Source organism: Brassica oleracea, chromosome C4, assembly GCF_000695525.1.
Source record: "Brassica oleracea var. oleracea cultivar TO1000 chromosome C4, BOL, whole genome shotgun sequence".
Lineage (NCBI taxonomy): Eukaryota > Viridiplantae > Streptophyta > Magnoliopsida > Brassicales > Brassicaceae > Brassica > Brassica oleracea.
In genome coordinates this window covers 1,240,176-1,265,445 of record NC_027751.1, presented here as the reverse complement: position 1 = coordinate 1,265,445, position 25,270 = coordinate 1,240,176, and the positions used below count along the sequence as shown (strand labels likewise).

The 25,270-nt window shown below is 30.1% G+C and overlaps 2 protein-coding genes and 1 pseudogene across 2 annotated transcripts; 2 read left to right on the top strand and 1 right to left on the bottom strand.

The window, feature by feature from the left end:
- Positions 1 to 3,964: 3,964 nt before the first annotated feature.
- On the top strand, positions 3,965 to 6,144 carry LOC106337447 (uncharacterized protein At2g40430-like). The gene is made up of 10 exons (XM_013776553.1): positions 3,965 to 4,230; positions 4,325 to 4,497; positions 4,587 to 4,644; positions 4,720 to 4,745; positions 4,824 to 4,907; positions 4,992 to 5,233; positions 5,318 to 5,440; positions 5,530 to 5,652; positions 5,724 to 5,870; positions 5,959 to 6,144. Exons 1-10 carry the CDS (start codon positions 4,062 to 4,064, stop codon positions 5,963 to 5,965), a joined length of 1,152 nt encoding a protein of 383 aa, XP_013632007.1. The 5' UTR covers positions 3,965 to 4,061; the 3' UTR covers positions 5,966 to 6,144.
- Positions 6,145 to 9,794: 3,650 nt separating this feature from the next.
- LOC106337803 (AT-rich interactive domain-containing protein 1-like) lies at positions 9,795 to 11,425 on the bottom strand. Its single transcript, XM_013776919.1, has 4 exons — positions 11,292 to 11,425; positions 10,604 to 10,717; positions 10,338 to 10,557; positions 9,795 to 10,166 (listed from the first exon to the last, which is right to left on the bottom strand). The coding sequence occupies exons 1-4, from the start codon at positions 11,423 to 11,425 to the stop codon at positions 9,795 to 9,797; spliced, it is 840 nt and encodes a 279-aa protein (XP_013632373.1).
- Positions 11,426 to 19,252: 7,827 nt separating this feature from the next.
- Positions 19,253 to 25,270, top strand: part of LOC106337801 — a 30,603-nt pseudogene continuing 24,585 nt past the window's right edge.

The following is a 25,270-nucleotide window of genomic DNA, read 5'->3' as shown; positions in this document are numbered from 1 at the left end:
TCATCAAACCCTTCTCTCTCAAGTCTGTAGATTAGTTCATGTAGACATTCAACTATTCTCTCTCCTCTTCTTCCTTCTCTACACTATATGTTTCTTTTCTTTAATTTAGGGTTTCAAGCAAAATGCAGCCTTGATTTTCTGCACCTCTCGTCTACGCCAAGACCCATGTCTTTGGTTAGATATATTGTTGAAAATATTTACTTACGAATTAATATCGAATAATAAAGTTCAGTACTCAAATGTATCTAAGGACCAATATTCCTCCCCATATGAGATTTATATTATAGTATCTTATAATATTATTATTTAAGGACCTGATCGCAATGATAAAAGAACATCATGCTTGGCCAAGCTTTGCGACGGAATTAGAAAGGATAAAGACGCTTCAAATATGCTTTCCGGACTTCAGCATCACTCATGTATGAGAGCGCGCAATCAGATTAGTTAAAACTGCAAGATTTTTCCATAGTGAATTACTTTTTATTGGTTGTTATATTCCAGTCTGGTTACCCATGTCACCTCTAACTTGAGTAATAAAATGACCTTTCGACGTAAAAAAAAATATTATTTATGAAGTCAGTAGATAACATTTCATTGTCAAGAAACTATTTAAAATTGTTAATTAACCATAAATTTTGCTTTGTAAGATATTAGTATATTACTATGAATACCCTTAGAAAAGGTATATGTATATATATATTGAAAAAGGCTTTCTATTAAAATAGCAGAAAAAATATTACATAAAAATATATTTCAAGGTAAAATCAGGCAACACAATCAAGACTATGCTATAAATTATGTATACTGTATAACTTTCTTTTTGGTATTAACACTGTAGATATCAAGTAAGTATTATCTACAATCGTGATGCTATTGGTTTTCTTGTTATAGAAAATACCGATTGGAAATTAAAATATGTGTGAGATTACATTTGTTTCTTATATATAGAGGGTCGCTATCTACATCTGAATTCTAATGGCTACAAAGAGTTACCTTGTCATCGATTCACTTCGAAAAGTTTTTGGCTTAGAAATGATCATTTTAGCAAGACAAGTAAAATATTTTTTTTTCCTATTCCATATTATCTATTAGTTTATGTAAAAGAGTCTCGTGTTCGTGACAGCTATACCTCTTTTGTCTTCTCCCCCATATGAATCAATATTTCCTTGCCCGAACTATTGATTTTAGTATCGATTTGTTTCTACGATATACCCTTAAAATTATGATATAAGCAAAAAAAAAAAATAACGAGATCCATATTCATAGATTAATGTTCCACTCGGAAAACGATCATTGGTTTGGTTTCCTACGTATTAGGAAAAGGATTCTGATTGTACTTGTAAATTTATACGTTCGATTTATGAACCACCACTATGGAGGTTATTACGTATTACTTATTATTATAAACACAAGCAAAGAGTATAATCTATTAATTTTTAAATCAATTTGACGATATTTTTGTACTGAGAAGGACGCATATGCATCAAATATTTTATATCACCATAATATCAAGAATTTTTTTTTTGTCATCAACATAAATATCAAGACTTATATTATTGAGACTTTTGGTGATTTAACATAATTACCAGAAATGTTAGCATTTTACAAGTATAGATTTAATGGTCAAATACATCATACAACTAAGGCTAACATAACTACACACCAATCTAGATTCTAGAGTTTAGATTGGTTATCCCCTTCATAGAAAAAACTGAAAACAATTGTATTCGTTTAATTGTTATAATCTTAGATGCATACTTCTCATTTCAAGCAAACGTTTTATCATTTTGCAGATGAGAATTCTAGACATACATCGTATAACCTTTTTAGTATTCAGACTATTAAATATCCCTAATATTCATAATCAATGTTCAGATATTCTAATTTTTATTTAAAAAAATTCTATACAGACAATACTAAAAAGAGTTTTAACTAAGAGCACAAAAATCAACATTTTGACATTACCATCACACATTTGGTAAGCTATCTTTCTTTCATTCAAATCTCAATTAATACTATAAATCATTCAAATTAGTATGATCGAGTCACATGTTTCTACATCATACTAATTTGATCCAGTCACATGTTTTCACATCATCTTAATATTAAAAGATTTGTTCAGTCACATGTTTTCACATCAATTTTTACAACAGCACTTTCATATAAATAATATTTTTTACAAGAACATTAAAATTTTGAATAATACAGATGTACTAGTCTTAGAACAATTAATACTGCATACTAAAACAAAAGTCTTGATAAAATGTTAAAATATTGGGTCAAATTAACTATATATATATGTTATTACATAAATTTCCTAAAGCTGTTGTTTATACCATTAGTTAATTAATATTTCTTATTGAAAAATAAAAATTCACTAAAATACAACTTTTATATCTGGGACACTTTTTTAAAATAATATATCTTAAAAAACTGTAATCAGTATATATTCAAATTAATAGCATTTGTCAGTCCTCTGAATAACTTCTATAATCTCACTACAAAAATGAAGTGAACTGTATCACTTAATTTATACAAATTAAGTGACTATTTTAAATCACATATTTATAAATGAGATAAATATGTATATATAAATATATTTATCGCATTTATAAGAAGTTGATTTTTATTAAATTATTTGGCATCAATTCAATATGATCACCACTTTCAAAGTCATTCATATAAGTGATGCAAAAAAAATTACATAATTTATAGTAATACAAAATATAAAATAGATGATGCTAAATAATTTTTTTTTGTAGTGTCTTCACTTGATCGGGTGTGTTAACATCACTGTATATTTTGTTTGGATGTAAAATCACTGTATATTTATTAACCTTTTTGTAAAATATAATAATAGGCTGATTATTACCACTTTTAATATACTTATGAAACAAATGGAAGGCATATAACATCTTTTTATATAAGTAATTGATAAAATAATTTTATGAAATCGAATTAGTTGACAAAATAATTATAGTCTATCGTTGTAGTTTCTTCTTCATGTTGGCACATCAATGTTAAGGTCGAGTCATTAATTAAACTCCAAGATATAAAAACATTGGATGGACCATACGTGGGATTTAGAAGAGACCAAAAAGACAAAATAATATTGAACATATGTTAAGAAGAATTTACAATAATATGTTGTAGTCAGGGTTTAGCAATTTGATCTACCCCACTCTCCTCTTGAATGTGACAAAAGAATCAAATGGGAATTAGGTCACGGGGGCGGCTTTGTGCTATCAAACATCACTCATTTTATTTAATTTTAAAATATCTTTTATTTTCGATTTTTGTATAGTATCTGATCAAATAATAGACATTGCTCAATCATTTACATCCTCATGTTTATACATCAGAATACTGTAGAAACAAAATACGCTTCTAATATTCAATTAATTATGACTACGTACACATGTTTTTACATATATGCGCGACGACGTGACGTTTGCATGTCTAGTTGTAGACTTATAAACTAATTATAATTAAGTTGTTTTCACATAATTTACTTGCTGGAATCCCACGAAAATGGGAGGGAGAACATTTGTTTAATCTATAACAGGAGTAGACAAATACTAGCTTAGGATGAAGACTTTACAGAAATGAGAATACAAAGGGACTTTGTAAACAAAAGCTGAAGTTCCAGTCAACTTATAATTATTTGGGACATATGGGTAATATGATAGATTGATAAGACCGAAATTTACATATCATTAAATATGTAATTTACATATCAGAAAAAATAAGAAATTCACGACTAATTTTGTGTGGTGTTCTATATTTATTGTTATGAATCTTTTCCCAAAAAAAGAAAAATCATTATGAATCAAAGGTTTAGAATCAAAATCCAACCAAAGGTTTTAAATAGAAAAATAAATAAATCAAACGATGGGCCCATTAAAGCCACTTAAGGCCCATTATGTTTCTTTCTAAAGCCCTACCCTTAGTGTCCTCTTCTTCAAGCACACACCTTTCGGTCTTCTCTTCCGTTACTGAACCAACCTCGTCGCCGCCGCCGCGAGACACAACCAGAGAGAGAGAGAGAGAGAGATAGCCAGATGGGTAACAGGTCAAAGACTTCAAGGAAAGGCAAAAAAGCATGGAGAGCTAACATAAGCACCGAGGACATCGAAGATTTCTTCGAGAAATCAACCAAAGACGCTCTCTCCGGCGGAAACCTCTCCGCCGCTCCAAGCGAGGATCTCTTCCACGTCGACAAATCTCATGGTTTTCCCTCTCACCCGCTTGATAAAATTTGATGGGTTGTTAGAATATTCACGAAAGTTTTAATTTTTATTATGGTTTTTTTTTTTAAGATCAGACATTCCGGTGAAACGGAAGATTGAGAAACACAGAGAGAAGGCTCTCCGGTGCGACAGTGTTTTAAAGAAGAACCCTTTTGTCCAGGTCGTGTCGTCTTCGAAACCCAAGTCGAAGATTAGCAAGAAGAAGACAAACGTTGTGGAAAGCAAAACTTTTAAACAAGCTCAAAAGGTGTGACCTTTATAGATCTGAACTGAAGCTGTATTGTCTTTTTTTTCTTCCTGGGAGCTTATATTCAAATGATTCTCACTTGTTTGCAGAATGTTGATGACGGTTCTGTAATGACGGACTTGTGGGGTGATGATGATAATAATAACGGTAATGTTTAATGTAATTAATCGTTTTTTTTTACCGGTTTAGAATGTTAAGATTTAACATTTTGTTTGGTAACAGGAGAACATGAGAAGAACCCTAGAAAGGTAATGTCTCTTAACCTTGTTCTTGTATTGGAGAAGTGATTTGGTTTTGAGACTGAACTCTTTTTCTTGTTTGTGCAGATTTGGAAAATGACTTCGAGTATTCCAGCAGTAGAAGTTGATCCTGCAGGATGTTCATACAACCCTACAGCCGAAAGCCACGAGGTTAAAAATCTTTACTATGAATATAAGACTCAGTGACTCACTGACATGAGCTAGTTGAGTAATTTGCGTCGACTTCTCTCATAGGATATGTTGGCGGAAGCAGTTGCTCAAGAAATGCAGAAAGTTTACAAAAATGAGTTAGGTCCTGAGCCAGTTCCTTTGACTATTGATGGAAACAACAACATTGAAGACGAGGCGGGTCTTTTGAGTGTGTGCAATAGAATAATTAATGGGAAGAGTGCCTACTTTCTTGGAGTGGATAACGGTAGCGAAGGTGAAGAGGAAGCAGACGCTGAGAAAGAAAGTTCTGAGGCTGGGAATAATAAGTAAGCTCTCTCTATGTTTCCAGACAACATATACTGTAATAAAGAGTTGGATTTGATGTTTTTTTGGAATCTTTTCTACTGCAGAAACGCAAGAACAACGAAGAGGGTGACACGCGTGGTGTTGAATAAGCGATCTAGACAAAAGGCGTTGCGGAAGATGGAGACAAAGGAAAAGTTAAAAGAGAAGTTATCGAAGGAAATTGATAGGTAAGTTTGTGATTTTTTTTTAGTGTATTCAATCACGGTAATTGCATGTTCTTACTATTGTTCTTGTGTGCTTTCTTTCTTTCTCGTAGTTTGCCTAAGATCTTGAAAGAGATAGCCAAAGATGATAAAGAAAAACAGAACAAACTCATACGAAGGAAGATCGCTAAGGAGGAAGTGCTCAAGATACGTCCTCCTCGTTTGGGAAAGCACAAGTAAGAAACGAGATTCTTCTTTGTTGTTATCTCTGGCTCATTAATGCTCACTCTGTACTGTTTATTTCAAGATTTGAGGCTCCTCCTGTGCAAGTCCTCTTAACAGAAGAGATGACCGGTTCACTACGTAAGCTGAAGGCATGCTGCACGCTTGCAAGAGATCGGTTCAAGAGCTTGGAGAAGCGAGGAATACTTGTGCCGTCAAAGAACATTAGAAGGTATAAAGCTCTAACAGTGAATGACTAGTGAACAAAGTAGGTTATGTAACTTATGTTGAGTTCTTACTATGATCAATGTTTTGTGCAGGAACTAGGAACAGAAGCTGATACTGTCACAACCGACGACTTTTATATCTGTTTGTGTTTTAACGTTAAGTTGGTTTTAATGTTATAAGTTTTGAGTTTGTGAGGAAAAAAACAAAAGATGTTGCTACCAGTTTCATTACACTCCGAATCTTAAATCTCTCTCTATATATATATTTGATTCATAGCATTATAACTTGATCTATCTGCAACTTTAATAGCTTTACTTGGGTATGTGACATGTTCCATCAAACGTAGGATCAATGTAAGCACCATTTATTTGTACACACATCTTACAATGGAATCAGATAGTTCAATGAGAAGAAACCTTCAGTATCAAAGTTTTTGTTAAAATTCTTCTTAGTTTCAAGGTTTAATATGAAGTATAAATCTTGAAGTTTTATAGTGGAATTAATTTCCACTTGAAGGTTTTCTCATGCGATTTATAGTAGTTTTAGGCCCAATAAAATATGTAATGTTTAAATTCTACGGAGCATAATTTTTTTAAATTCGTATTTTATCATTGCAAACTGGATTCCGGTTCTGTTAACCAAGAATAACACTAGGAAGTAAGTTGTCCACACCTTTAGAAACGACATGGACTTGTGTGATGATCGATTACTTTTACTCTTTTAAAATTGCTGCAATATTATAGGCCGTTATATAGAGCTCTTGACAAAAAAGTTGTATCTTCTCATCTTAGGCAAACCATTTGGAGCTACTAGCGACAAACTGCCATTTCCCTGAAAAAGTGTATGATTCTGAGCCAGCTCTTCGCAAGATGGGATGGTTTATCCCCCTCTAACACAAAACGTCAACTGATACAACACATGGTGTATAACGTGTGAGGTGGTAAATTTTTGTTGACGTTAAAGTGGCCGTCCAAGCACTTGCAAATAAAATTGGAGAAAAATCCAAGGGAAGTAGCAGCGGTTAATATCCTAGAGAAAAGTTCTACATGGCCATGAATCGGTAGTCACTATTTCTACTGTTTTTCCTGCCTTTATATGCTTTTCAAAATGATTCTCCTCCACTCCATAGCTAAACCATTTTTGTAGATAAAAATGTCGAATCCGGTGTGCTTCTCAAGAGAGAGCCTATAAGAAAAAGGAAGATGATTAATAATCTTGATTATTAAAAACAAACTTTCATATTGCACAAAAAAAAAAAAAAAAAAAACAAACTTTCATAAACTATCACGAAAAAACTACAACCGGTTGCTATATACTAGTAAGACTTTCATAGCATCTCCAAAATAACAATTTCAAATTTGCAATTTGAGGGTGCTCTTCTCCAAAATAACAATTTCAAATTTAACTTATTTTTTTACTATAGTCTATTAACAAAAGTTGACAAAAACTATAAAATTTTTATTTAGCAATAAAGTATATACATTATTGATTAGCAATATTATACACATTATTGATTAGTAAGATAATTCATTAATAGCATCTTACATGCATTTTGAAATAATAACTAAGTCCTTTATTTTTTTTTTGCAGATCATAAGCTAAAAGTTGTTAAAATCTTGTACATTCGTTAGTTGATGTAATAATTTTGTTTTCATATAATTTTTTTTTTGTATTTTTGCTTTATAATTTTATTAAATGTGTATTGTAATATTGTTTTGTATAATATTTTGCTTTAATGTAATTAATATATTTGTATTTTGCATAAGATAAAAAAAACTATAAGGACTAAAATGATAACTATAAAAGTTAGTAAGATAATTTGAAAAACAAATAATTGTATAAGGAACTTAAAATACAAAGTTTTGTTTCGTAGAACTTAAAATATAAGGTTTCACTGTACAAAATTTCAAGATTTGAAGTTTTAAATTTTTGTTTTGAGCATATAAAACTTCATATTTAAAGTTTTGAATTTTCTTTGGAGATGTTCTCATAATTAAAAATATATATTGCCTCATATAAATTACCACATGGCCATTCTCTTTCACAGAGATCATAATAGAGAGATGCAGCAACAAAAGACGAGAAACTGGGAAATAAATCATGGGAGATAAAATCATCAAATTTTAGCCAAACAATATACTTTAAAAGAAAATAATAGATACATCTATTTTCTTACACTTGAAACTAGTTTGGAAGCTGTGCGGCTAATCTCATTTATTGTGATGTTTGATTCATGTATGCTCAGCTCAAACCCAATTGATTTGGCTTTGGAAAACTGCAAGCAACTTTTCCAGAAATCTGTTGACTCTGATATTTCACCAAAGTAGCATGATTATCCCATGATGACAGTATCATTTATTGGACAAGGACATAATGCATGACTTAGCCATCTGTAATCCCATAATATTGCCAAAGAGATCTTCAATCTGACATTTTCCATTTGAAGATTCTCAACATCAAGTCATATATGTGTTGATGGAGCTCTATCCAACCCCAAAATTGGAGGGAAATAAAAGTATTAAAGGCTAAAAAATTGTAAAACAATGTATATCCCAAGAGCACAAATTCTAATATGATAAATTACAAGTTTACTTTTATTAAGACTAAATCAATTACATTGGACAGTAGAGGAATCGCATTTTCAAGGGAAATAGTGTCACTAGACTGAATCCCATACCTAGAGATTCAAAGGGGTGTTAATGTCTTTGAAAACTTGTTGCACATAAAAGTAAGCTAATAAGTAAAGAAAATAGAATCATAAGACATATATAGACATATATAAACCAAAAATAAATAAATAAACAAAATCGACATAACTAAATGATGTTACCTTGGACTGTGGTTCAGTTTCTTGGATGCATAACGCTCTTAAGAAATATGCAATAATAAGTTGGAAGCAACACAAAGTCTCATGGTTCTCATTAAATATGATTTTCTGTGTCAATGACATAGAATCATTCAGACAAAAAAATGAGCGTTAGTTAAGCTGTTAAACATCAAGCTAGTAAATAAATATCAAGATAGATATTGCTTGTGATAGTGCACAAAAAAGTGCACAAAAAAATAATGCTTCTGATAAATAATGAATACACTCTTTTAAATGTTAAGCTCCGGTAGTTGCTGTCATCCTTGCTTTCCATGTTAAAACTCTTGCTCTTTCCACAAATAGATCTTTTGTGATGAAAACATTTTTCGAAAGGATATCAGCTATTTTTAACTGATTTGCGCGACATAATTATGAGTGCACAGGAACTAACTTCTCATAAGAAAGAATGTGTTATGTAAGAATATTAATTCAAGTTATTTGTAAATGACAACAACAAATAACAAGTAAAGTAGAATGCATAGTAACATGTCTCGTAACCTTGTGACGATGTTTTTAGCTTCAGACCAATTTTCTAGAATAAACAAAACAATCTTCTCAATTTCTCATTCCCATGTAGCTCGAGAACATCGAGATAGAATGCAGATTTGCTACATGTTTTGCTCACAAAATCAATAACTGCTTCACCTGACATAAAATTCTCATATGAGTTTGACTCAACATTTACAAATTTCAGACAGAGGAGTCTAACACAATTCCACACTGTTCCACCATGGAAACCTGCAAAGTACAACCATCAATATTGTGAAAATATATACTAGGCTGCAAAAACCTTGTAATAAAATGAAAATTTAGTGCTCAAGTATGCAACATTTTTAAAATGTTTTATATTATGCAAAGCTACACCGATTTCATGAAATGAGGCAAATAGATGTTTGAGCTCGGGAGGTGAAATCCACGGACTAACAATTACATCCTCAACTAGGCAAGAAGTGATCTAAACATGAAAACCTTGAGATGGTTAGTTTGCCAAGAATTACGTCCTCGCAAAAAGAAGAATTTGAATAAAATCCACAGGTAAGCATTAAAACTTCATGTTGAGAATCATAAATCATGCAGAAAATCCTCGTCGAAATATTGCGGCTCTGGTTCTCTAACGATCGAGAGTGCACACTCTCCCATAGCTGAGACGAGCATTGTGAGCATTTTATCACTGTTAGAATTTCCAATTGGGTCTCTTTCAATAGGAAGATTATTATTGTTTTGTTTTATGTTAAGTGGCCATATCAGAGTGTCAAAACACTTTGAATCGCTTTCAGAGGTGATGACAGACCAGTCAGGTACTTCAGCTTGAAACTCTGAACCAAGTAAACCACATGATTCATCCTTCAAATCCGAGCCATCCTTCCCAGCTTTCCTCTCATTAAACTGATTACTGAGTCTCTCTCTTAGATTGTAACTAGGCCCAGCACTATTCTAATAAAGAGATGGATGCATCTTCTGGATTTTCTGAAACACACATGCAAGCAAATGATTTAAGACTTGGAATTGGCATAAACAGTGGTGAAATTAGAGTAAATCATTCTAAACCCACAAAATCACTTCATCACAGTTCAATAATGAATTTGCAAATTAACTTATACACACCCAAATATTTCGACAAGGTGAAATAGTGTTTCTTCTTGAGTCCCTAAACAGAAGAAGCTGTTTCCATGGCTCTTCACTTCCATAAGAATCCCACTTTGATCTATCTGGCAAAGAACCAATAGATGTGTCATAAGGATCCTTGGCAGCCTCATTTAACCATTTCAAAGTCTCTACAAAACATTCCCGTTTCCTCTTCCCATTGGAAGAGCGATCCTTGTTGCTACCAGAATCAAATTTCTCAAGCTTCTTCGTTTTCGATAAAAAACCATTTGAACTTTGCTCCTACTTCCCTCAGCTCATAACTCTTCACTTGAGATACAAAGTCTCTAAGCCTACCAATCAGATCATAGAAGATTCCAGGAAACCCCACGCTTGTATCTCTGTTCAACCATCAAGCAAGTGCGGTGAGATACTTGACATAGATAATTCACAAATACAGAGTCACCAAGCCCTAAGCCAGACTCATGACCTACTTTGTTTGAACCGATTTTGGTCGAAACGAGTAAAGAGAGACGGAAAAAGAGAGATGGAACTCGTTGGATCAGTTCAAATGTGTTTTATTAATCTGTGAACGAAAAATTTACAAATAAGAAAAGTTTGAACAGAAGGTAAGCCGGTGCTTGGGAAGCGATGACTGGGAAAATACAAGTCGGCGAGAATACAAAAGAGTAAAAACTTTATTTCTAGCCGCCAAGTGAATGTGTGTATGTCCGGATCCTTTCCTCCTTCCCCTCTTCTTTTCTTTTATAGCTGACGGGAGGTATGGTTTTTCCCTATCAGGCCTTCCGTCGCCGAGCCGATCAGTTGGACCGACCCTGTTCTGGGCCGGGCGGAAGCATTCTTCGTGGAGCCGAACAGGGAGCCATGCTGGGGCAGGCCTTTGGTTGCGAACTTATCTTGATCAAGCCACCGTTCGGGGCCGGCTTAATGGGCCGAATCACTTATTCTATGGGCCTTGTGAGGGATGTAATCCATCTCCTACAAACTTCATCCCATGCAACGTTCTCAGAAACGGCTTTAAACCCACCTCTATTACTCACGTTGATGGAAAGTCTGAGAAAATCCATGGATCTCCCATCGCTAGTCATCGGAGGGAGAGGTAGAGTGGAGGAAAAACTCGACGACGAAAGAGGGCTTAAGGCCTTAAACATTACAAAAAAAAATTCTGATATGCAAACAAGATACTTTCCATTATTTTACCAAAAAAAAAGATATTTTCCATTAACTCGAAGAAGAAGTTACATAATCCTTATACAAGTCCATACGAAAAGATTGAATTTTTCGGTAAATGCTCATATACTGAAGCCTATGATCTTTAGTATTGTTTTAAAATTTTTAAACACATTCTACATTTGTATTAATATATATTAAACTCTCTTTCATGGTACACGGACATCGTTGTAATTTTTTTGTCAATTAATTTAGTAAAACTTCATAATTCTCCATAAATTTGTGGACTAGCCACTATAAAATCACTATTCTCTAGCGAAATGGAGATAACAAAGGTTTCAAACCTCTTTGATCTTCATCATATGTTAGTGCATGATGCAACTATGCATTAAGACAGTATTGTCATATTTTTGAATTTTTCTCAAAATCTATGTGTTAACCCCTACGAAAATATTGAATTTTTTGGGTAAATGCTCTAAATACTGAATCCTACGTTTTAAAATTTCTAAACACACTCTAAATTTGTATTAATGTATATTAAACTCTCTTTCTTGGTACATGGACATCGTTTTATTTTTTTATCAATTAATTTTGTAAAACTTCGTAATATTCCGTAAATTGGTGGACTAACTACTATAAAATCGCTATTCTCTAGAGGAACGGAGACAAAAAAGGTTCCAAACCTCTTTGACCTTCATCATATGTTAGTGAAAGATGCAACTATGCATTAAAACAATATTGTCATATTTTTAGTTTTTTCTCAAAATCTATGTGTTAACCCCTGTGAAAATATTGAGATTTTCGGTAAATGCTATATATACTGAAGCCTATGATTTTTAGTGTTGTTTTAAAAAATTTAAACACATTATATATTTGTATTAATTTATATTAAACTCTCTTTCATGATACATGAGCATCTTTTTAATTTTTTGCCAATTAATTTGGTAAAACTTCATAATACTCCCTAAATTGATGGACTAACCATTATAAAATCGCTATTCTCTAGAGAAACATAGACAACAAAGTTTTCAAACCTCTTTAAATTTCATCATATATTAGTGTAGGATGAAACTATGCATTAAAACACTATTATCATATTTTTGAATTTTTTAAAAAAAAATCTATGTGCTAACAACTCCTATGATCTTTAGTATTGTTTAAAAATTTTTAAACACATTCTACATTTGTATTAATGTATGTTAAACTCTCTTTTATGGTACATGAGCATCGTTTTAATTGTTTTTTCAATTAATTTAGTAAAAGTTCATAATCCTTTATATACTAAATCACAAGTCACTTAAGAAATCAAATTTTGACAAATGGAAAATACTTTGAAATAAATAAAAAAACAATTGATTGAAAAAAAATTGACTTTGATCCCTAATTTTTAGCAAATACGTCACAATAATCCATCCACGTTCAAACTCACTTGACACGATTTCAAACTTTTTTCCTCTTTTATCAATTTACTCTCAGTCTCTTTTCCTTCTTTTTCTATCTTCTCCAGCAAAACAAGAAATCTTTTCATTCCTCTTAAAATTTCAATTTTCACATCGGGCTTCTTCATACCTTCTTTCTTTTTCTGCACCAATTTATTTTTTTTATTCTTCATCTAGACTAATACTTAAAAGTCTATTACCGACAATATTTTAGATTGATACCATGGAATTGCGGTAAGCAATTGATAACTGGTACAGTAGTTTTGAAGAGAATCAATTTTAGATCACTATGGCATAACTAACTTAGTTTCTTCTATCTATTGATTCACAGCCTCTGGAAGTCACGGTTTGGAGAGATAGAATGAAGCGAAGCATAAGCAAATATTATTCTTGTGAAAGAAATTATAACTACACTCACGGCCAGTGATCTTCCGGTTGAATGAAAGATCATAAGGTTTTGGCCTGACAAAGAAGATTTTGCATGTTTTTCATTATTTACTATTTTCTCTTTGATGTGTTGACTTTTTTTTGTAACACTTTTGATGTTTCATTTCTTGAAGCTATTGTTGAAAGTATCATGAAGCTTGCAGTTACGAATCCAAAGGTGAGTTTACTTTATTTAATTGTTACTAGAGAATTCTTTTAATTTATAAAAGGATAACTAAAGTTTAAAATTCTAATTTTATAAATTCATCAAACTATCAAAATAAGTAATGTGGGTTAATTTTGTTTAGATGTGTGTTTTTTCAAAAAGATATTAGGTAAATTAGCATTTTCTGATCAAATTAGGTAAATTCACATAAAATGTCAATTTTAAACTATAAAAATTTGGACCTATCAAAAAACTATAAAAACTAACACCTTTCAAAAAACAATAAAAATTAAATAGTAAATTTATTAGGTTCATATCATATCTAAATTTACATTGAACTAAATTAAGTATTTGTTATTCTATTTGAAATCATCAAATATTGTATTTCAAGTATATTTTATATTTTGGTATATATTTTTTTATTTTGATTTTTTTTTACAAAACATATATCCATTTATAATGATATTAAAGCTACTGTCTCAACCATTTTGTTTCAGTGCATGTATCTATAAACAATATTCACTCTTATTGAAATTAAGACGATGATCAAATAAATTTAAAAACAGTGAAGTGGCATGTGCGTAGCACAGTGTGCGTAGACAACACTATAATATTAGTACTTCTTAGATTGGTGAACTAACTATTATAAAATCGTTATTCTTTAGAAAAACGAAGACAACAAAGGTTTCAAATATCTTTGACCTTCATCATATCATATGTTAGTGAAAGATGCAACTATGCATTAAAGCAGTATTTTCATATTTTTGATTTTTTCTCAAAATCTACGTGCTAACCCCTACGAAAATATTGAATTTTTTGGTAAATACTCTATGAACTGAAGCCTATGATTTTTAGTGTTGTTTTAAAATTTCTAAACACATTCTACATTTGTATTAATGTATATTAAACTTTCTTTCATGGTACATGGACATAATTTTATTTTTTTGTCAATTAATTTAGTAAACTTCATAATACTCCCTAAATTGGTGGACTAACCACTATAAAATCGATATTCTCTATAGAAACGGAAACAACAAAAGTTCCAAACCTCTTTGACCTTCATCATATGTTAGTGAAAGATGTAACTATGCATTAACACAGTATTTTCATATTTTTTGAATTTTTCTCAAAATCTATGTGTTAACCCTTACGAAAATATTGAGTTTTTGGTAAATGTTCTATATAATGAAACCTATGATCTTTAGTGTTGTTTTAAAATTTATAAACACATTCTACATTTGTATTAATGTATATTAAACTCTCATTCATGCTACATAGGGATCATTTTCATTTTTTGTCAATTAATTTATTAAAACTTCATAATACTCCCTAAATTGGTGGACTAACCACTATAAAATCGATATTCTCTATAGAAACGGAAACAACAAAAGTTCCAAACCTCTTTGACCTTCATCATATGTTAGTGAAAGATGTAACTATGCATTAACACAGTATTTTCATATTTTTTGAATTTTTCTCAAAATCTATGTGTTTACGAAAATATTAAGTTTTTCGGTAAATGTTCTATATACTGAAGCCTATGATCTTTAGTGTTATTTTAAAATTTATAAACACATTCTACATTTGTATTAATGTATATTAAACTCTCTTTCATAGTAAATGGACATCGTTTTAATTTTTTGTCAATTAATTTAGTATAATTTCATAATACTCCCTAAATTGGTGGACTAACCACTATAAAATCTTTATTCTCTAGAAAAACGGAAACAACAAAAGTTTCAAAACTCTTTGACCTTCATCATATGTTAGTGAACGATGCAACTATGCATTAACACAGTATTTCCATATTTTCTGAATTTTTCTCAAAATCTATGTGTTAACCCTTGCAGAAATATTGAGTTTTTCGGTAAATGTTCTATATAATGAAGCCTATGATCTTTAGTGTTGTTTTAAAATTTCTAAACACATTCTAAATTTGTATTAATGTATATTAAACTCTTATTCATGGTTCATAGGGATCATTTTATTTTTTTGTCAATTAATTTAGTAAAACTTCATAATACTCCCTAAATTGGTGGACTAACCGCTATAAAATCTTTATTCTCTAGAAAAACGGAGACAAAAAAGGTTTCAAACGTCTTTGACCTTCATCATATGTTAGTGAAGGATGCAACTATGCATTAAAACAGTATTTTCATATTTTTAAAATTTTTCTCAAAATCTATTTGTTTACGAAAATATTGAGTTTTTTGGTAAATGTTTTATATAATGAAACCTATGATCTTTAGTGTTGTTTTAAAATTTCTAAACACATTCTACATTTGTATTAATGTATATTAAACTCTCTTTCATGGTACATGGACATCGTTTTATTTTTTTGTCAATAAATTTAGTAAACTTCAAAATACTCCCTTTAACTGGTGGATTAACCACTATAAAATCGTTATTCTCTAGAGAAACAGAAACAACATCATATGTTAGTGAAGGATGCAACTATGCATTAACACAGAATTTTCATATTTTCTGAATTTTTCTCAAAATCTAAGTGTTAACAACCCTTACAAAAATATTGAGTTTTTCGGTAAATGTTCTATATATTGAATCCTATGATCTTTAGTTTTGTTTTAAAATTTGTAAACACATTCTACATTTTTCTTAATGTATATTAAACTCTCTTTCATGGTTCATGGGTATAGTTTTAATTTTTTGTCAATTAATTTAGTAAAACTTCATAATACTCCCTAAATTGGTGGACTAACCACTATAAAATCTTTATTCTCTAGAAAAACGGAGACAACAAAGATTCCAAAACTCTTTTACCTTCATCATATGTTAGTGAAGGATTCAACTATACATTAAAACCGTATTTTACATATTTTTGAAATTTTCTCAAAATCTATGTGTTACCCTACAAAAATATTGTGTTTTTCGGTAAATGTTATATATACTGAAGCCAATGATCTTTTGTGTCGTTTTAAAAATTTTAAACACATTCTACATTTTTATTAATTTATATTAAACTCTCTTTCATGGTTCATAGGTATCGTTTTAATTTTTTGTCAATTAATTTGGTAAAACAATAATACTCCTTAAATTGGTGGGTTAACAACTATAAAATCTCTATTTTCTAGAGAAACAAAGACAACAAAAGTTCCAAACCTCTTTGACCTTCATCATATGTTAGTGAAGGATGCAACTATGCATTAAAATTGTATTTTCATATTTTTTAATTTTTCTCAAAATCTATGTTCCATACGAAAAATATTGAACTTTTCGGTAAATGCTCTATATACTGAAGCCTATGATCTTTAGTGTTATTTTAAAATTTATAAACACATTCTACATTTGTATTCATGTATATTAAACTCCCTTTTATGGTTCACGGGCATCGTTTTAATTCTTTGTCAATTAAATTTGTAAAACTCCATAATACTCCCTAAATTGGTGGACTAACCACTGTAAAATCGCTATTCTCTAGAAAAACGGAGACAAAAAAGGTTCCAAACCTCTTTGACATTAATCATATGTTAGTGAAGGATGCAACTATGCATTAAAACACTATTTTCATATTTTTTTGAATTTTTCTCAAAATCTATGTGTTAACCCTTACGAAAATATTGAGTTTTTCGGTAAATATTCTATATACTGAAGCCTATGGTCTTTAGTGTTGTTTTAAAATTTATAAACACATTCTACATTTGTATTCATGTATATTAAACTCCCTTTTATGGTTCACGGGCATCGTTTTAATTCTTTGTCAATTAAATTTGTAAAACTCCATAATACTCCCTAAATTGGTGGACTAACCACTGTAAGATTTACTAAAACTTCATAATACTCTCTAAATTGGTGGACTAACCACTATAAAATCGCTATTCTCTAGAAAAACGGAGACAACAAAGGTTCCAAACCTCTTTGACCTTCATCATATATCATATGTTAGTTAAAGATGCAACTATGCATTAAAACAGTATTTTCATATTTTTGAAGTTTTCTTAAAATCTTTGTATAACCCCCTACGAAAATATTGAACTTTTCGGTAAATGCTCAATATACTGAAGTCTATGATCTTTAGTGTTGTTTTAAAATTTGTAAACACATTCTACATTTGTATTAATGTATATTAAACTCTCTTTCATGGTTCAGGAGCATCGTTTTAATTTTTTGTCAATTAATTTAGTAAAACTTCATAATACTCCCTAAATTGGTGGACTAACCACTATAAAATCACTATTCTCTAGAAAAACGAAGACAAAAAAGGTTCCGAACCTCTTTGGCCTTTATCATATGTTAGTTAAAGATGCAACTATGCATTAAAACAGTATTTTCATATTTTTGAAGTTTTCTTAAAATCTTTGTATTAACCTCTACGAAAATATTGAACTTTTCGGTAAATGCTCTATATATTGAAGCCTATGATCTTTAGTGTTGTTTTAATATTTCTAAACACATTATACATTTATATTCATGTATATTAAACTCTCTTTCATGGTTCAGGAGCATCGTTTTAATTTTTTGTCAATTAATTTAATAAAACTTCATAATACTCCCTAAATTGGTGGATTAACGACTATAATATCGCTATTCTCTAGACAATAAATGTTCGAAACCTCTTTGACCTTCATCATATGTTAGTGAAGGATGAAAAAATGCATTAAAACAGTATTTTCATATTTATGATTTTTTTCTCAAAATCTATGTGTTAACCCTACGAAAATATTGAGTTTTTCGGTAACTGTTCTATATACCGAAGCCTATGATCTTTAGTGTTGGTTAAAACTTTCTAAACACATTCTACATTTATATTAATCTATATTTAACTCTCTTTCATGGTACACAGGTATCGTTTTAGTTTTTTTTGTCAATTAATTTAGTAAAACTTCATAATACTCCCTAAATTGGTGGATTAACGACTATAATATCGCTATTCTCTAGACAATAAATGTTCGAAACCTCTTTGACCTTCATCATATGTTAGTGAAGGATGAAAAAATGCATTAAAACAGTATTTTCATATTTTTGAATTTTTCTCAAAATCTATGTGTTAACCCCTTACGAAAATATTGAATTTTTTGGGTAAATATTCTATATACTGAAGCCTATGGTCTTTAGTGTTGTTTTAAAATTTATAAACACATTCTACATTTGTATTCATCTAAACTATTAAAACTGAAGTACAATTTTGAAATAGCCCTGATTTTTTCTCATGAATTACCATGTTATGCCACTGATCATTAATGGCCTTTTGGTCAATTACACAATGATATAACCAAATTTACGCTTAACCGTTAACACAGAATGATGATAAACCGGATTTCATGGCATCTCTCCTCACCTCGATGAAAAGTTTGTTCTTTTTTGTTTCATCGATTATCATCGGATTTCATTTCCGATTAATGTTTTGTTCTGTTTTTTTTTTGTCTGGTTTCTTTTCTCAGAGTTTCTTTCAATCTCTCGAAAAGATTGTTCTTTTGTTCTGTTTGATAAAAAAAATTTCCGATTTGAAACAGAATTCTAAGTCTCTATGCCAATCTATTATGAGCGGTGTTTAATTTAATCAGTCGAAGTTTCTCTTGTGAGGGAGTAAAATCACCTTCACTCAAGCTTCCCGTCATCTTGATTACTGTGGGTCATTGGGCCATTTTAATTGTTTAGTTGGGAGTAAAATTCTCTTTAGTAGTGAAAATTTACAATGATTTATGTTTAAGATTTTGGTTTAGATCGATAGAGGATGTTGAAGAAATTTAGAAAGCATGGCCAAGATAACGATACGCGACGATGGTTTCTTCCATCCGGTGATGAAGTGCGACGGAGAAAAGTCGAAGAGGTGGACCACTAATCACGAGCTTCTTGACACGTCGGTCCGCTGGTTCTTAACCAAAATTTAAGTGATTTAGTTTATTTCACTTGCAATTTCATTTTTGGGCCATTCGGCTTATTTTTAATTTGATTTTGAGCTATTGGGCTCATTCCCAATCTATGTGCAATATTGTCTTTGTAGGCTTAATCAAAGAAAAAAAGACTACAATTTTGGTCTTCTTCTATAGCGAACATATATAATATATACATTATTAGTACGTTTAATTTAACTAAATGCAAGTATAACCATTTCAAACCAGAACAATCAAATATATTTTCTTTTTAGATAACACATTTTCTCTAATAAAAATATTAATATTTTCGTTTTTGTCTGTAATATATATTCAGTGTATATCCTATTTCTACGCACTCACCATATCAAGAAAGGATATCTATTAATTAACACAATTATCATTTTCTTTTATTTAAACATGACAAACACGTATTCCTTATCTATAGAAAGTATATTATGTTTTCATTATGGTATAATTTAAAGGAATGTATATATTTGATTTGATTTGGCGTTAAAATCAAAACTACCAAAATATTATGAGTTATTCCTATTAAACCTACCCTCCCCTATGCCAAGTATATATATCTCATCTATCCTCCGTAAAAAAAACGCATCCAGAAAACCTAAACATGTCTAAACCAACGTTTACTCCTCTCATAAAACTAAGACTTTACAAAACACAACTGGCGCGAGTGAAGTGTTTTTTACATTCATGGAAGCAAAAAACACTTCTTGGAGGTGATTCATTCGAGATGGTTTTAGCTGATGCATGAATAACTTTTTATTTATAACTTTTCTTCCATTCATTACATTTCTTTGCTTTACTTGGATCTAATATGACCATGTGTTTTTAGGATACCAAGATCCATGCTACTTGCAAACAAACTCTCATGTACCGAGTTCAACGTGATTTGCCTACAGGAGAACTGGGAGTTATTGAAAATGTTTCCCTAACATTAGCCTGTGGTCAATATCGAACTACAAAACATAAGTACAAGATGCCTATACGTGTGTGCTCTGGTGGAAGAATGATGGCTGTTTCTTATGCTTCAGAACACAGCTTTAATAGTTTAGATGAACAACATTTTTTATTCGAACATTCATTTACATAAATGTTAATGTGTTTATTGGATAATTCATGATAAAATCAAATAGTATATCCCAATATTAATAAACACGAAATTAATAGATTAGATGTAGATTCATGTGGTCAATGTTATTAAATATCAAATTAAATTTCAGATAAAAATATTTATGTATACTTTACTTTCTGTACAAATTTATATATGACTTTTCAATTTATGTGGTATAAAAATAACTGCATAGATATGATATAAAATAAATATATACAATTTCAAATTGATACATTCTTATTTGTAAAAAAAATATATTCACCTTGCATACTAATACATGATTAGATTTTTTTTTTTTTAAATATTACTATCTAACTTATGCAACACACATCTAATAAGAAAAAATATATAGCACAATACAATAAAAAAAATATGGTCTGAATAATAAAAAAATATATGGTATGAATAATAAACAAATACCCTAGCGGACGCACAGGTTTGCCGGTTTAACTTAAATCCGTTTTTAGCATAACTCGGAATCAGTTTTAGGAACGAGTCACGGTCTGACCGGTCCGACCGGCCGGTTTTCAAAACACTGCAAATATGTAATATAGAAAATGTATTATATATATTATTTAATATATATAAACTATAACTTTTATGAAAAATATACATCCGCGCGGGCGCGCGGATCAAAAGCTAGTGTATATTAAACTCCCTTTCATGGTTCAGGGGCATCGTTTTATTTTTTTGTCAATTAATTTAGTAAAACTTCATAATACTCTCTAAATTGGTGGATTAACCCTTATAAATTTGTTATTCTCTAGAAAAACGGAGACAACAAAGGTTCCAAACCTCTTTGAACTTCATGATATGTTAGTGAAGGATGAAACTATTCATTAAAACAGTATTTTCATATTTTTGAAATTTTCTCAAAATCTATGTGTTAACCCCTACGAAAATATTGAGTTTTTCGGTAACTGTTATATATACTGAAGCCTATGATCTTTAGTGTTGGTTAAAAAATTTTAAACACATTCGACATATATATTAATCTATATTTAACTCTCTTTCCTGGTACACATGCATCGTTTTAGTTTTTTGTCAATTAATTTAGTAAAACTCCATAATACTCCCTAAATTGGTTGACTAACCACAATAAAATCGCTATTCTCTAAACAACGGAGACAACAAAGGTTTCAAACATCTTTGACCTTCATTATATGTTATTGAAGGATACAAGTATGTATTAAAACAGTATTTTCATATTTTTGAATTTTTCTCAAAATCTATGTGTTAACAACCCCTACGATAATATTGAACTTTTTCGGTAAATGCTCTATATACTGAAGCCTATAATCTTTAGTGTTGTTTTAAAATTTCTAAACACATTCTACAATTGTATTCATGTATATTAAACTCCCTTTCATGGTTTAGGGGAATCGTTTTAATTTTTTTGTCAATTAATTTAGTAAAACTTTATAATACTCTCTAAATTGATGGATTAACCTATATAAAATCGTTATTCTCTAGAAAAACGGAGACAACAAAGGTTCCAAACCTCTTTGAATCTCATGATATGTTAGTGAAAGATGAAACTATGCATTAAAATAGTATTTTCATATTTTTGAGTTTTTCTCAAAATCTATGTGTTAACCCATACGAAAATATTGAGTTTTTCGGTAACTGTTCTATATACTGAAGCCTATGATCTTTACTGTTGATTAAAATTTTCTAAACACATTCAACATTTATATTAATCTATATTTAACTCTCTTTCATGGTACACGGGCATCGTTTTAGTTTTTTGCAAATTAATTTAGTAAAACTCCATAATACTCCCTAAATTGGTGGACTAACCACTATAAAATCGCTATTCTCTAGAAAAACGGAGACAAAAAAGGTTTCAAACCTCTTTGACCTTCATTATATGTTAGTGAAGGAAGCAACTATGCATTAAAACAGTATTTTTATATTTTTGAATTTTTCTCAAAACCTATGTGTACCCTACGAAAATATTGAACTTTTCGGTAAATGCTCTATATAGTGAAGCTTATGATCTTTAGTGTTGTTTTAAAATTTCTAAACACATTCTACATTTATATTGATGTATATTAAACTCTCTTTCATGGTTCATGGGGATATTTTATATTTTTTGTCAATTAATTTTGTAATACTTAATAATACTCCCTAAATTGGTGGATTAACCACTATAAAATCGCTATTCTCTAGAAAAACGGAGACAACAAAGGTTTCAAATCTCTTTGACCTTCATCATATGTTAGTGAAGGATGAAAATATGCATTAAAACAGTATTTTCATATTTTTGAATTTTTCTCAAAATATATGTGTTAACCTTTACGAAAATATTGAGTTTTTGGGTAAATGTTCTATATACTGAAGCCTATGATCTTTAGTGTTTTTTTAAAATTTATAAACACATTCTACATTTGTATTAATGTATATTAAACTCTCTTTCATGGTTCATGGGGATCATTTTAATTTTTTGTCAATTAATTTAGTAAAACTTCATAATACTCCCTAAATTGGTGGACTAACCACTATAAAATCAATATTCTCTAGAAAAACGGAGACAAAAAAGGTTTCAAACCTCTTTGACCTTTATTATATGTTAGAGAAGGATGCAACTATGCATTAAAACAGTATTTTCATATTTTTGAATTGTTCTTAAAATCTCTGTGTTAACCTCTACGAAAATATTGAATTTTTCGGTAAATGCTCTATATATTGAAGCCTATGATCTTTAGTGTTGTTTTAAAATTTCTAAACACATTCTACATTTATATTGATGTATATTAAACTCTCTTTCATGGTTCATGGGGATCATTTTAATTTTTTGTCAATTAATTTAGTAAAACTTCATAATACTCCCTAAATTGGTGGACTAACCACTATAAAATCAATATTCTCTAGAAAAACGGAGACAAAAAAGGTTTCAAACCTCTTTGACCTTTATTATATGTTAGAGAAGGATGCAACTATGCATTAAAACAGTATTTTCATATTTTTGAATTTTTCTCAAAATCTATGTGTCAATTAATTTTGTAATACTTAATAATACTCCCTAAATTGGTGGATTAACCATTATAAAATCGTTATTCTCTAGAAAAACGGAGACAACAAAGGTTCCTAACCTCTTTGACCTTCATCATATGTTAGTGAAGGATGAAAATATGCAGTTCATGGGGATATTTTATATTTTTTGTCAATTAATTTTGTAATACTTAATAATACTCCCTAAATTGGTGGATTAACCATTATAAAATCGTTATTCTCTAGAAAAACGGAGACAACAAAGGTTCCTAACCTCTTTGACCTTCATCATATGTTAGTGAGTGATGAAACTATGTATTAAAACAGTATTTTCATATTTTTGAATTTTTCTCAAAATCTATGTGTCAATTAATTTTGTAATACTTAATAATACTCCCTAAATTGGTGGATTAACCACTATAAAATCGCTATTCTCTAGAAAAACGGAGACAACAAAGGTTTCAAATCTCTTTGACCTTCATCATATGTTAGTAAATGATGCAACTATACATTAAAACAGTATTTTCATATTTATGATTTTTTTCTCAAAATATATGTCCCTACGAAAATTTTGAACTTTTCGGTAAATGCTCTATATACTGAAGCCTATGATCTTTAGCGTTGTTTTAAAAATTCTAAACACATTCTACATTTGTATTCATGTATATTAAACTCTCTTTCATGGTTCAGGGGCATCGTTTTAATTTTTTGTCAATTAATTTAATAAAACTTTATAATACTCCCTAAATTGGTGGATTAACCACTACAAAATCGTTATTCTCTAGAAAAACGGAGACAACAAAGGTTACAAACCTCAACCTCTTTGACCTTCATCATATGTTAGTGAATGATGAAACTATGTATTAAAACAGTATTTTCATATTTTTGAATTTTTCTCAAAATCTATGTGTCAATTAATTTTGTAATACTTAATAATACTCCCTAAATTGGTGGATTAACCACTACAAAATCGTTATTCTCTAGAAAAACGGAGACAACAAAGGTTTCAAATCTCTTTGACCTTCATCATATGTTAGTAAATGTTTTTTTTTTTTGTCAGTTAATTTAGTAAAACTCCATAATACTCCCTAAATTAGTGGACTAACCAATACAAAATCGCTATTCTCTAGAAAAACAGAGACAACAAAGGTTCTAAACCTCTTTGACCTTCATCATATATTAGTGAAAGATGAAACTATGCATTAAAACATAACTTTAATATTTTTAAATATTTCTCATAATCAATGTGTTAACCTAAGAAAATATTAAATTTTTCGGAAAATGCTCTATATACTGAAGCATATGATCTTTATTTTTGTTTTAAAATTTCTAAACACATTCGGCATTTGTATTAATGTATATTAAACTCTCTTTCATGGTTCATGGGCATCATTTTAATTTTTTGTCAATTAATTTAGTATAACTGCATAATACTCCCTAAACTGGTGGACTAACCACTATAAAATCGCTATTCTCTAGAAAAACGGAGACAACAAAAGTTTCAAACCTCTTTGATATTCATCATATGATAATGAATGATGCAACTATGCGTTAAAACAGTATTTTCATATTTTTGAATTTTTCTCAAAATCTATGTGTTAACCTTTACGAAAATATTGAGTTTTTGGGTAAATGTTCTATATATACTGAAGCCTATGATCTTTAGTGTTGTTTTTTCTACATTGGTATGCATGTATATTAAATTCCCTTTAATGGTTCAGGGTTATCGTTTTAATTTTTTGTCTATTAATTTAGTAAAACTTCATAATACT